At 38.0% G+C, this 13,478-nt stretch overlaps 1 protein-coding gene across 1 annotated transcript in view; it reads left to right on the top strand.

The window, feature by feature from the left end:
* LOC140368304 (RIMS-binding protein 2-like) overlaps nt 1–13,478 on the top strand; it is a 71,753-nt gene that overhangs the window by 39,221 nt on the left and 19,054 nt on the right. Inside the window, 9 exon segments of the mRNA XM_072455281.1 lie at nt 3,066–3,158; nt 9,190–9,346; nt 9,970–10,016; nt 10,018–10,125; nt 10,213–10,292; nt 10,362–10,471; nt 11,255–12,070; nt 12,190–12,213; nt 13,152–13,303. Of these exon segments, the coding sequence (XP_072311382.1) occupies nt 3,069–3,158; nt 9,190–9,346; nt 9,970–10,016; nt 10,018–10,125; nt 10,213–10,292; nt 10,362–10,471; nt 11,255–12,070; nt 12,190–12,213; nt 13,152–13,303 (1,584 nt within the window). The 5' untranslated portion in view covers nt 3,066–3,068.

The raw sequence follows: 13,478 nt of genomic DNA, 5'->3' as shown, positions 1-13,478 counted from the left end.
TCCCGTAATCTTATCTTATTTATTTTGGCTTCAGCTTTGAAACAGACATGACAAATGCTCAATCTACAATCAATCAATCAATCAATCAATCACTCAATCAATCAATCAATCAATCAATCAATCAATCAATCAATCAATCCATTCCTCCAAACACCCGCTTTACTCCTCTTTATATTACAAAAAAATCACAATTAGAGTCAATCTGACAGCAGAGGCTAAAACTACAGAGTCTCACAAACTCTCAAACTCTTTAGGGAAGATTTGATTTGTATTTCACAGATCAACTCACACTATAAAAACTATGGATGAACTGTTCACCAAACATTTGTACCACAAAAAATGCTGCTTCGAATAACCCAAATCCTACAATACATTTCCAAAGAAAACTCTCCATTTCCAGCCAATTCCCTGAAATATGTTTTGAAGTTATAATACTAAGTCCTTTTCCATTTCACCTGAAAACTTGCAACACTAATTCATTTCCTTTGTGCTCAAACTTTAAAATAAAAGTGATATAATTGCTCTGGTGCATGGGGTGATGAGAGCTTGTTTTTCATTGCATTCTGGTCTGCCAATAGTCATCAGACACACAGCGGCTCCTCTCATTACAAATCCTCGCCTCCTGCGTCTCTTATTGATTGTCTGTTTGTCAGGATGTTTGAAAGAGGAATGCAGCCATCTGAAAAATACTCACCCTTTTCCCAATACTGTAAAGGAAGGTTTGCCACTTTCTCATTGTGTATTGATTCTGAAGACAAAGAGACTTTTTACAGAAAATTATGGCGTGGCAGGGAAGACGCAGATTGGAAAGAAACTGCCAAAAACACAAGGGACGGGCTCTTTTTTTTAGAGTGGACACTTTTTAAAGCTATATAAACAGGTCATTGTCACAGCTCTGTGGGAGGAGCATGAGGATGATTTGCATTTCTTCACTTTGTTGTTCAGGGAGTTGATGTAGATGATTTCCTACTTTGTTAACTTCCAACTTGGCTGATCCGTCTCAAATAAGATAAGATAAGATAAGATAATCCTTTATTGTCCCACATGGGGAAATTTCATTGATGCAACGCAGGTAGATCCAGAGGTAGATACAGAAGAACAGATCACTTATAGGAAGTTTGAAAAACACTCTCAGTAGAAGCTCTCCTATAAACAAAAACTCCCATAGACAAAACCTCCCATTTCCCAACAAGGGATGGAGGGGAAAAATAATAAAGATAAAATAAATAAATAAATACATAAATACCATTGCATGTGATCACAACAGTAATTGCACATGAATTGCACATGAATTGCACATGAATTGCACAGTAATTGCACATGAATCAAATAGGTAATGCTCTAACAACAGAGGCAATAACATATAATATAATACTAAAACATTTTTATCCTGTACCAGGCTCTAAATTGTGTTTACCGGCCACAGGGGTACTTATAATTATTTCTGATTTAAGAATAAGATGGAATTTTTGCATATTCTAAGTTTGATTGGACTAGGCTACATCATAATGATTTCGACTGGATCACTTTGGACATCAAAACAATAATTCTACTAGTAATATTTGACGGTATGCTTTTAAACCTACTTTAGAATTACAAGTATGGAAGTTACGAGGATAATTAGAGTCAAAGACAAAGCTCACGGGGGTACTCAAGACTAATTGAGCTTTTTTTCAACTTATAAACAAAAAACATAAAATACAGTGAGTGAACAAACAAATAAATAATATGCAAAACATCAAAAAATCCCTCGACACACTTATAACATACCGTAAATGTAACCATTTGTCCAAAGTCTGTCAATTAGGTAAATCTTAAAATCAAATTTAAAGGTAATTCTACTGCATGTTACGATTGTTGGTTCAGAATGTGTCATCCTTTTATACTCACAAGGTATACATTTATTGTGTCCACAGCAAGAGTTTAGAGACCCAGAAGACAAATGTTTTATGGTTGAACGTTTCCTTTGTTTTCTTCATGCACCTTAGTCATGTTTTGCATTTAACATTTTCTTATGGTCAACACAGTGTTTCTTTCATCTCTACGATGTTTTGCAGATTTTAACACTTGAGTTCTTTTCTGACATCTAATATTTATACAACCACAATCTTGTGCAGAAATGTTGTATTTAGTTAATTAATCCACATTTTCAGAGGCCTAAAAAGACTACCCTCCCAAGTGCGTGTCGATTACATAAGGGTTAACCGCTGAAGTGCTCTGGTGCCTTTGCCCTGAGTGCTGCGCAGCTTTGAGCTTCTCAGTGATTATATTATGTAAAGCTGAACACCTCCAAGCCACTCAAAGAAGTGAAGACAGTTTGGGTTTTTTATCTTTCAGGGAGGAAACAGAGTAGCTGAGCTTTGGGCTGGTATTTTATCCTTACGCCTCTGTGGCCTTCCATGTTCCTGTAAGCGATGACAGCTGGTCCTGGGGACTGGGGTCACGACGTAGCTAATTTAAGAAAGAGTAGATTTGATGCTCCTTCAGAATTATGTTATCAGATATGATATTCTATACTCGAAGATAGTTTTTTTTTTGAGTATCTCTTAAAGAGTATGTTTTAAAATGACCATTGTTCAAAATCTGGGTTGAGTATCAAGCCTTTTTTTTAAAATCTCAAAATTAAGTTTGAAAGCTTTGTGATTCAGGAGAAAAATACCTGAAGAACAAGTGTAATGTTTGCTGATGGAGCTTTGCTGTTTTTTAGCTCATAATAATAATACAAGACAAAGGATGTGGAAGGATAATTTATTGTCTTTGGTTTGGAATTAAGGTATATATAACACATAATGACATACCACAAAGATTTTAGTGGATTTTCTTCTGTGAAAAAGACTCTTACTTTGTAATAAGTTACACTAAATGAAAAAACATAAAACCTCACACTCTTAGATCTGTATTTACTGTAGATCTATCCCCTGCCTTAGCAATCCATCAAAGTCAAAACATCAATGAACAGGCGTCCAGTCGATACTGGATAATTTGTTTAGTACACTGTACTAGCCTCTTAATGATCTCTTAATAATGTCCATCAGTCTGACCACTTCCTGTTTTCGGCTCTGCAGCATATGCTCGAGTCCGTCAGGCTGAAGCAGAGGCTGCACACGGAGCATGAGCCTGCCCTGGCTGAGCAGAAGGGGCCAAATACACTGCAAAAGGTATCTGTTTTCTTCTTTTTGCACACAGGGGTCTTGGGGTCTGGTTCTGTCATTTCATGCCAGTGCCACTTGTGCATTTCCATTGATTTGAATCTAATCAGTGGTCTGTTTGTGCTGAATCACCGTCATTTGCTACTTTCCCTGGGAGTATAAAAAGTGTAAAAAATAAATTGTCAGGAACCTTTTAAAAGTGCTGCACAAGAGTATTGTTTTTGGAAGTTAGATTTAGTGCTTGAATGTACTTTTCTCATGATAAAGCAGCGCTCTTAGCACTGTTTTTAGTCTGGCTTTGTAACACACATTACATCTTTGGCAAACTTAGGCAAACTCCTGTTTTGCAAGTGACACGGATGCCCTTCCTACAAGAGAGATATAGATGGATGGACAACTGTAGGAAGAAAAGAAAAGAAAAGCCTGTGACACATGAAGCTCTTATTCTATGTGTGGCACAGGTTTTATTTCATTTATTTAAATGGGGGCCCTTGATAGCAGGGGCAGACTGGGGAAAAAATGTGGCCCGGTTGTTGAAGGCAGAGTGTTCCACTATTACACTGTAACGCCTGGGAGTCCAATTCATTGCACAGGGGGGTCATTTCATGTACTTTTTTTTTTTTTTTTTAATTTTTTATAAAGGATTCATTTTATAGATCCAGTTGGCAATGGTTGTACGCTATCCCAATATATAATGTCAGCTTGATTCAGTAGGTCTCTTTTTTGTATTTTTGTATTAATTTCATGAGCAGCACACATTTTTTAATTGAAATTATATTTATATTTCATCTGCCTGTTCAATATATTTCATTTAAAAATCCGTAAACCAAGTAATAAAATAACTGCGGCCTTAGTATAAAATAAAAACTTCTTTAGCTAGATAAATGAAAGATAGATGACTTTATATTATAGGCTTCTGTGGAAAAGTCTAGTCAAAGCAATTTTTTTTGAAAGAAAATTTACTAACAGACCTTCAACTAGAAAACTTACATGTGTACCTTTAAACATCAAACTGTCTCATTTCATTTGAGGCTTATATTCTACTCTCTGGACCTCTGCTTTAAACCAACTTCACCACTAATGCAGGCCAATGCTAGCCCTTTGGGTGCCCTAAGCAGAAATGCCCCAAACTTAAAAAATACATTTATTTATTTTTTAATAAATATATATAGGCTATTTAATTTTATATATTGCTTAAATCACAATCCTAAAGGGGGTCTGGGGATCATATAATTTCTTATTATGGTGCATTACACTTGACTCTGCTTTACCTGGAGCTCTTCTCCTGGTCTTCCACAGAACAGATCCAGGCTCTGGAAAACTGCAAACTATTGATGCTTTCTGTTGCATTTACAAAAATATGATTTAGACATTTGCAAGAAGATAAACCACTTTGGTTTTGCTTGCGCCACAGTGATAGCTCTGTTGTTCACCACGCCAGCTGGAAACATTGCATGTTTTGTATCTATTGCTCTTTTTCCATTGTTTGTAGTTGAATATGAGGCCAATTTTGATCGTCTGAAGACTGTTTTGCTCCTTGTGGACCGTAGAATGAGTAGTGGAGTCTAAACCTCTTCCAATGGTGCCTCTGATTTGTCTGCGTCTGTTTAAACTGGTTTATGAAGTGGATCTGCCTGTGGGCATCTCCAACTCCCTTTGGAGAGAGGACGGTGATGTCACTCGAGTCGTAGAGTTAGTTTTGAGATGATAAAGAACTAATGACAGAGCGCACTTACTTCATGCAGATGAGAGGACCATCCCTTAGAAGTTACATCTGCCAATTATTTAAGATATTATGAACCATTGCAGGAATCTAGATACAGCAGCAAGCCCTTGTAAATCGGGTTGGTATGTCGAAAAAGAACACACCCAATTAATATTATAATGTCTCGGTAGATGTCAAAAACTTCTAACAACGTCATCATTTCTGATGCTTGGCTCAAAAATGATACAAACATTACTTACTTTTTTTTTTTAAATATTCAAGATACTTGTTGCTTATACAATGATTCATATTTTTGCCGTACAGCTCCGTTTAACCACATCATTTTGATCACACCTATTCTATAACAGTATGCGTAATTCTGGTGTTTTATTTATTCAGCAACTCATTTGCATACATTTGCATCTTATATAATGTGACGCACACTGTTTGGCAGCAATTACAACACCGAACCCGCGTCATTTTTATGCTCACATTTATCATCCTTGCCTTGCCTGTTTACAGCTTATGAAAATAAAACTACAATAGCAATCAATTAAAAAACCCTTTTTCTGACAAAAGCTGCATTAATACTCCTCAATTGCTTCTGGATTTGACGGTACACGCTTTGATGTGCTAATAAACAGTTGCTTAGCTCTGGAATTCATTTCAAGGTTGTTTATTAAACCCATTCATTGTTTTGTATCTAAGAATGTTCAGCTATGTTCAACTATAACTCTACAAACACATTTAATAATTTAACTCCTGAGCTTTGTAACTTGTTAAAGTCCAAATGTCCTAAAATGAAGGAGTTATTGTTGGTTGTGTACTGCCGTGATGGAGGAGTGACCTCGAGTGAGCCTCTGGTTTGACAGGCCGTCATCTGTGCGCTGTCTGTTCTCCGTGCGCCTCTGTAATCACACTGTCAGCTGTCATGGTGTGTTCTTGTGTGTTGGTCCACAGGATCAGCTCGAGTTTGTCCCAGAACATGGCGATGGACTGCACCTGGTAGAGGTATGGCAAAGAAGGAAGACCCTATCCAAACATACAGAAAACATGTTAGAATACATACAGCTGATTTTAGGGGCAAGTCAAAGTTAAAGCAAGTGTTATTGAATTTGAAAAAATGAGGACATTGAATCAAACAAATAATAACTGATACTATTGTGTTATGTTATTCTTTGTTTTATATTGTATGGAATTATTATATCCTTGATTTTCTTTAGGGATTATTTTGAATAATTATGTAATAATCGTATTTGCTTTGTAAGTAAAAGGGAATTTTCAAATATGTGAGAAAAAACCAACAAACCTTTTTGTTGTTGTTGTTGTTGGTGGTGCTATGTTTGACATATTCTGAAAACCAAAAACCAAAAAGTCACTTAAAAAAACCACAAGGAAACTTGAAATAAAAATGGCATAGAACACCCATGTCCAAGACGTTTATTTTAGATTACGTTTTGGCAAATAGCCTTTATCAGATGATTTTTCTTTTGACCACATTAAAGGGTTTCAAGCCCAGGTGCTCATGCATTAGTGCCTCTATACAGATATTGGAGAGTGCAACTGCTTCATTTAATTTGAAAGAAACCTTGTGTTGAAAATTACATTTCATTGGCATGGTAAGTGACTTTAATTATCTTTGTGGTATCAAAACCAGGGATTTTGCAGTTTAAAAACATTCACTATAAATGTATTCTTGCCCTGTTGTAGAAAAAGCTTCAGTTGTAGTCATCTGGACTCAGTTTGAACATCTGGACTCAAACTGAGTCCAGATGACTACAACTGAAGCTTTTTCTACTATGGAACACGCCTGGACGAATGAGGGATTACAACGACATACTTCTTGCCCTGTTATTCATTTTAATTTAACATTGGTCACACTTGACTTTACAACAAAGTAATAGGATGGAAATGGCCTAGTAACTAATATATTAGATAATTGTCTTCATGGTAATATGGTGGTTTCTAACCAAGTCTTAGAAAACATTACATCATGAAATGAAGTAGATTACCACAAGTTTCATGATTACACGTTTAGTTGTTTAGTTACCACAGTATATTAATCATATTACCAAACCTACTCTACTAAGATGTTCTGGCGAAAGAATCTTGGGCAATGTATTGTATCAATCCAAACCAGAAGTAAGTCATGCAATGTCGTACAGTACAGACAATTTAGTCTGATTAGGGCATGACAAGACTATTATTATTATTTATCATTTTATTGATTTATTTATGAAATTTCCCCATGTGGGACAATAAAGGAATATCTTATCTTATTGGACACATTTGAATGGGACAATGCACATTAGACAATATTGCCTAAAATTTGTATCACGATATAAAAGAGCAAAGTTGCGCTAACAATTATACCCAAACTGTCCTAATCCCTCATTCGTCCAGGAGTGTTCTATTATCGTCATCTAGGGTCTCATTTATAAAGGTACGGACAAAATGGGGTCCAAAAGTAACGTAGATTTATTTTCCACGTTAAGTTCGGGATTTATAAAAAGACAACTTGACATGGGATTGTGAGGCTGTGTCCTCAAACTCTGCACCTTAATGTGCAATTCTCACTGACAGTGTGCGCACAGACACAGAAACTGCCTCAAAATCACAAAACTTTAACTTCTCTGAGCATAGATCACCTTCTGCCTCATCTCTGAAAGCTCCAATGCACAAAGTTCAGCATTGTTGGACAGAACCACTCATTTTATGGCAAGTTGTCTTTTTATAGATCACAAACGTAACGTGGACAGTAACGTACATAGCATCTTTGTCTGTACGCATGCTTTATAAATGAAACCAGATGACGACAACTGAATATTTTTCTGAGATTTACCCAAGGCTGCTTGACTGTATTTTTACTTACCCCGGTACTTGTTTCAGGCTGTTATAGTTATAAATTCTGTTTGTGCTCACGACTATCTTTCATAGTCAGTGGGTTTATGTCACTTTGGCATTTAGCCGTGATCTCTGTCACAACTGAGAGGAAAATCTGCTGCAGTGCACATCCCTATGTATATCACAGTATAGCACCAGGGATATGATAAACCCAGTCCTAAGTCTTATTATAGATAGTGTTTGATATACCAGACTGGTTGAATTGTGAACTATGCCTTTGACCTTTTGTGAAAAACAGAAGCTCCCTTAAAACTCATCACATTACTCTGATACTCAGATATTTACTTATTGCAGCATAACAGTGTAATTTCAAACATGCCCATGTCTTCTTCATTCAATCTTGTAATTTTTTACTTTTTAGTTTTCCTTTTCTCATGGCTGTAGGATGTGTTTTGGTGAAGTCAAGTGAGGTCAAGCCATTATCCTTCTCAAGCATTTGATTAAGATCCAGTTTATGGCTGTTATTTGTCCATTATAAGTTAATTCAGATTTTCAATTTTATTGTTGTTTTTACGTTGACCCTTTCCCTGTATAAATGTTAAATGTTTTAATTTATTTGTGTGATTCATATTTATTTATTTTTTCCTTACTTTTTCTTTTCTTTGCTCTGGAAAGAACTTTAAGGACAGGATGTCTCAGGTATTTCTTTTACGCAGTGTCTATGCCTCGGTGTTCATTTGTATTACATCCCAGCTTTTACTTTTTAATCAGTTTAAGTATGCTATACATTGGCTACAGCGATGGCTAGAGATTTTTGGAGTTTTAAAATGATTAAGACGATGTGTAAACAGCAAAATCCTCTGGTTTCTTCCTGATCATGGTCCCAATAATGATCAGATTTTGGTGTGCATGTAAACATCAATGTCACCAACACAGTAGCCACTGTTTAAAATGGCCTTAAACTAAAATGACAGAATCAATGTTTTTTTTTCCTTTGCGTGCCGGTTTGGTGTGCGAGTAAATGCTGCATGCACCGAACCAGGAACATTTGAATGTTTCTTCAATCAAAGCAAATAATCAAAGCAAATTAACTACCTTTATAACTCTTCCCCAGTCACTTGGGTATCATTTTGTCACAGAAGGTCCAAAAAACTAGGACTTCCATTTTAAGATATTTTTTCTATTTAATACGACTGGGTTTGTAACTATAACTCTAGTCTAATTCCTTGACCCCTTTGCTGCAGTTCTTTGATTAAGAGATACTCGATTCCCATTAACATTTTGCTGTGTTACCATGTTTTAGCTGTGTTATAAATTACCAACTGTAGGTACAAGTCTATGTTAGGATTAACCCACTTCCCTCCGACATGCTGTCCTAAGCTAAAATATCCCTGCAGGAATCTCATTCCCACTGCAGTTATCTTTAATCAGCATCAAGATAAACTCACATCAGCAAATATCTAATGTTTGTTTTCTTGTTGTGTGTCATAGGTCAAGTTACATGTCCCGAAGCACAAATGTCACCTACAGAGTGAAACAAAGCTGCAGTTGACCAAAGAGCTACTAGAATTGTGTTTGCGAGAAGAAATCACAGTTCTGCTCAAATTAAATCCCACATACCCATCACTGGAACAGCAGCTAGAAACTGGTGAGTTGCACAAGAAGACTGTTATAGACCTGTGTTCACTATTCCTGTTACAGACACTTCACTTCGATAAAAAGAGGAAACAAGCCATGGGTCTGACTTTAACTGAAATATCATTGGATGCACACGGTAGTATTACTATTACTGTAATTGTATCCTCCTGATCTGTTGTCATATACCTGCAGAATGTATGCAGTCTTTTAAAGACCCTCAAAGATGAAAGAGCATCCCTAATCACATCTGATCACAAGGCTTATGACGAAAATGAACTAATCCTCCAGTGCCTCACATAACAGCAGCATCTGGCCTCTTCTGACCAGGGCTGGACCCCATTAAAGGATTGCCACTAATTCATGATCAATATTTTCCTAATAGATCACTGGCCAGATGTATGGCATGCGTTCTATTTAACACATTAGTATTCTATCAGCACATGGTGCAAGCTACACAGCTATGGGTTACATAAACATTGGTGTACCGTGTATGTATTCTGAATGCTTATTTCTGGTTCATATTGAATAGTATACGCTTGGAACTTCTGAGGATGGAAGCTTACTGCAATTTGACTGAAGAGGAAAGGTGTACACTGACTAAAGCATACGGACTGACTGAAACATGCTTTGTAGGAAATGAGAGTGTGGCAGCCACGCCACTACTGATCTCCCCTGTCTCAAAGAGCTGTTCAGACTGGAGACAGACAAAGACCAGATCTGCTGTCTGTCAAAGAGCGCACCGTGACCACGGCTCGGCCCAGCAGCCCAAGACAACCCTCCTCCTCCGAGGTCAGTTTAATATCTCTTTAAAATGAGGAATGTTCTAGATTCTAGATCCCTTTCATTGTTCAACATGTACTGTACATTTATATGAAGATGGAGGAGGAGGCGAGACCAGCACCCAGGTCCAAACCTCGCTACACTGGACAGGTCCGCCTTTGCACTGCCCGTTACAGGTAAAGACCAACATTTTAGTTTACCTGAAAAACAGACTCATCTTTTAATATTTACTGTGGCTTTTTCAGCTATAACCCATACGATGGACCAAATGAGCACCCTGAAGCTGAACTCCCACTTGGGGCTGGGAAGTATTTGTATATTTATGGCAACATGGATGATGATGGCTTTTATGAAGGTAGGAATAAGAGGTATTTGTAAATTTGATTAGAAATTGGATTTCTGGTCTATAAGTCTGGTAGACAATATTAATCCTGATTTATTTAATCGCTTACACATTTCATAATTTATAAATATAGTCCTTGTTAATTTACTCCTTTGTAAATGGTGATGGATGTGCTATCTGAGTTATCTCTTTGAGTTATGAGTGCTTCTCCGTCACAATCAATCCTAATCCCTACAGCCAGCAATCCAGACGTCAATTTGTGCTGAAGACATAATACAACTCATCTGCAGTGATTCATTAGCCGTGGGCGTTGAGGTAGCATGGCATTGTGGAGGAGCCTTGTGTCATGACGAAGGAGAGAGAAGCAGACTTCAGCCCAAGCTGTTGTCAAGATGGGAGCTTGGTCGCTTTTAGCCTGATGACTAATCCAGCGGGGCACAGTTTAATCATGTGTACACATATACGGAACACACTGCAAAGACATAGGCACACACAGATGCCTTCTGTGGCTCCAGGCAAAATAACAGTGATAGACAAGAATGATTTTTACTGGGACATGCTCACTTTGGCTACAATATGCAAGGCAATCCCAGCTCATTCCCTCCCAAACAAACATTTTGGTCTATTGCCCTTTTAGGAAAATGTTTAAAGTTTGAATTGTCTAGATAGGGTAAATTATGTAACATAACATTGACAACAATCTATATTGCTTATATTTACAAAATATATATACACTTAAACCAAGTAAGATGACATATAATGAATGTTTTTAAAGAAGTATTTTTACCTATTTAGGAGAGCTGCTGGACGGCCAACGTGGACTGGTCCCCTCCAACTTTGTGGAGTTTGTCCAGGACAAAGATAAACCAGCAACGGGGGAAGGAGGAGAGGATCTGGGATCACTGGACAATACCTCAGCCCTCTGTCTTACTGCAGTGGACAGTTGTGCTTCACAGGAGGGCCTCCTGAGCTCGTGCAAAGCCTTGGTCCCCTGTAGCAATGGGACAGGAGAGGCCCTGGACCCTGAGGACCTGGCAGAAGATGTAGTGCCTTATCCCCGAAAGATTAATTTGATAAAGCAGTTAGCACGTAGCGTCATAGTGGCCTGGGAACCTCCGATAGTGCCTTTTGGCTGGGGGAATATCTCTGGCTACAACGTGTTGGTTGATGGGGAACTTCGTGCTAGTATCCAATATGGCGGCAGGACCAAGTCTCTTCTGGAGAAGTTAGACCTTGATGGCTGTGTTCATCGTGTATGTGTGCAGTGTGTCACTGACAGAGGCTTCTCAGATGAGTTGCGCTGCACTTTGCTGGTCGGGGCCAACGTTGTGGTGGCGCCTTCTGGTCTGAGGGTGGACGACATCCAGCGGGACACTGCTGAGCTCTCTTGGTTGCCCAGCAACAGTAACTATGCCCACACAGTGTTCTTAGATGGGGTGGAGCATGCAGTGGTAAAGGCTGGAAAATATAGATTACGTTTTCACAACTTGAAGCCCCACACAGTCTACAAAGTGATTGTGGTGGCACAGCCGCACCAGGTGCCATGGCAACTGCCTCTGGAGCAGAGAGAGAGGAAAGAAGCTGGAGTGGAGTTCTGCACACAAGCAGCAGGTTTGTCATGATCCAAACATAAAATAGTTATGGTGGGTGCAGTGTACTGCTTTATAGTGTTGGAGTACATTCACAGAACATTGTCTTACTTTGTCATGTATGTTGTGTATTCTGTCTAGGTCCTATTGTATTTTGCAGAACAGGTCAGAATAAATCATACATTTTATCCTGGGTTAAGCACTAGATTATTTTCTAATAAACATAGCAAGTAGTATGATTTTAGTGTGGTGTATTGCTTGCAACAGAGGTCCCTCTCCTTGTATATTGTGATTTGGCCATTCTTTTGCTTCAACACATGTAGAACACATTTGTGCAAAGTGGCACACTAAAAAACTAATGCATGTACAAATAGTTATCTTGATAAATAATGATTTGTTCAAATTGGTCTGCTACTTTTTTACAAATGTTGTATTTGCAATGAGCAAACACCAAAAGAAAAAAAGAAAAAGAAAAAAGTGTCATTTCAATCTTCAACCTTAAAACACAGTAATGACTATTTTGTATCTGTGTGCATTAGCTTCTGCATGAATGCTGATGTGCATGTTTTATCCAGTGACCCAGGAGACTTGGAGACAAAGCACAGGCTCTAGTTAGTCTAACTGGATTGTGTCCTGCATGCAGTGACAACAGTGTTTTTTCAGTGTAGCCTTGAGACCTCATTGTTCAGAAATCTGAGGATGCAATTCAGCACTAAAGCTCAATTGGTACAGCAGTAAATCTGAATGTGCACTTCTGTAAACAGCTGCTACTAACACAGTTTTATTTTACCTACTACGCAATAATCTACTAATTACTGGTGACAAAATTACAAAGTTTTCATGAAATGTAATTAGACCCATTGTGAAGCTCAACATTAGATCTTAACTCAAAAGGCAGCATGTATTGTTTTGTTGATATTCATGTTTGTTGTACATGTTATACCCATAAAGTAACTCATTAAGTTGTCCTGTGCATGGTTTTATCCCCCCAATTGTTCTTTGGATGAACATGTCACCCAATAGTTGGGGTCTCGATATGTGTTAGGACAATTAAAACAGCTCCTGAAATATGTATGTTTGATGGGTGCTGTCTGACTGTGCAGGCCCCCCTCTGCCACCCCAGGACGTCCAAGTGCACTGTGGACAAGCTCCAGGGGTCCTGCAAGTCTGCTGGAAGCCCCCAATCCTCTCCCCCACTGGCACTTCCAATGGGGCAAATGTCATTGGTTACGTTGTCTGCACAAAAGGACAGAAGGTTAGTGAGCAAGAGTCTGCAGGTAGGAAGAAGTATTAAAATATTCTTTATTAGCAGGTTGTACACCCATGGCCATGGTTTATTTTATGTATTTATTTTTCTATTTGACTAAGACAGTGTACATTAATAAACACCACTGTAAATGTACCAGAATTAGTCAAGGCTATTTTCATGT

This window comes from Eucyclogobius newberryi, unplaced genomic scaffold (genome assembly GCF_026437365.1).
Source record: "Eucyclogobius newberryi isolate DKJ021-1_F unplaced genomic scaffold, fEucNew1.0.hap1 SCAF_2, whole genome shotgun sequence".
NCBI lineage: Eukaryota > Metazoa > Chordata > Actinopteri > Gobiiformes > Gobiidae > Eucyclogobius > Eucyclogobius newberryi.
Note: the sequence above shows the minus strand (reverse complement) of the source record. Positions and strands in the feature narration are given on the sequence as shown.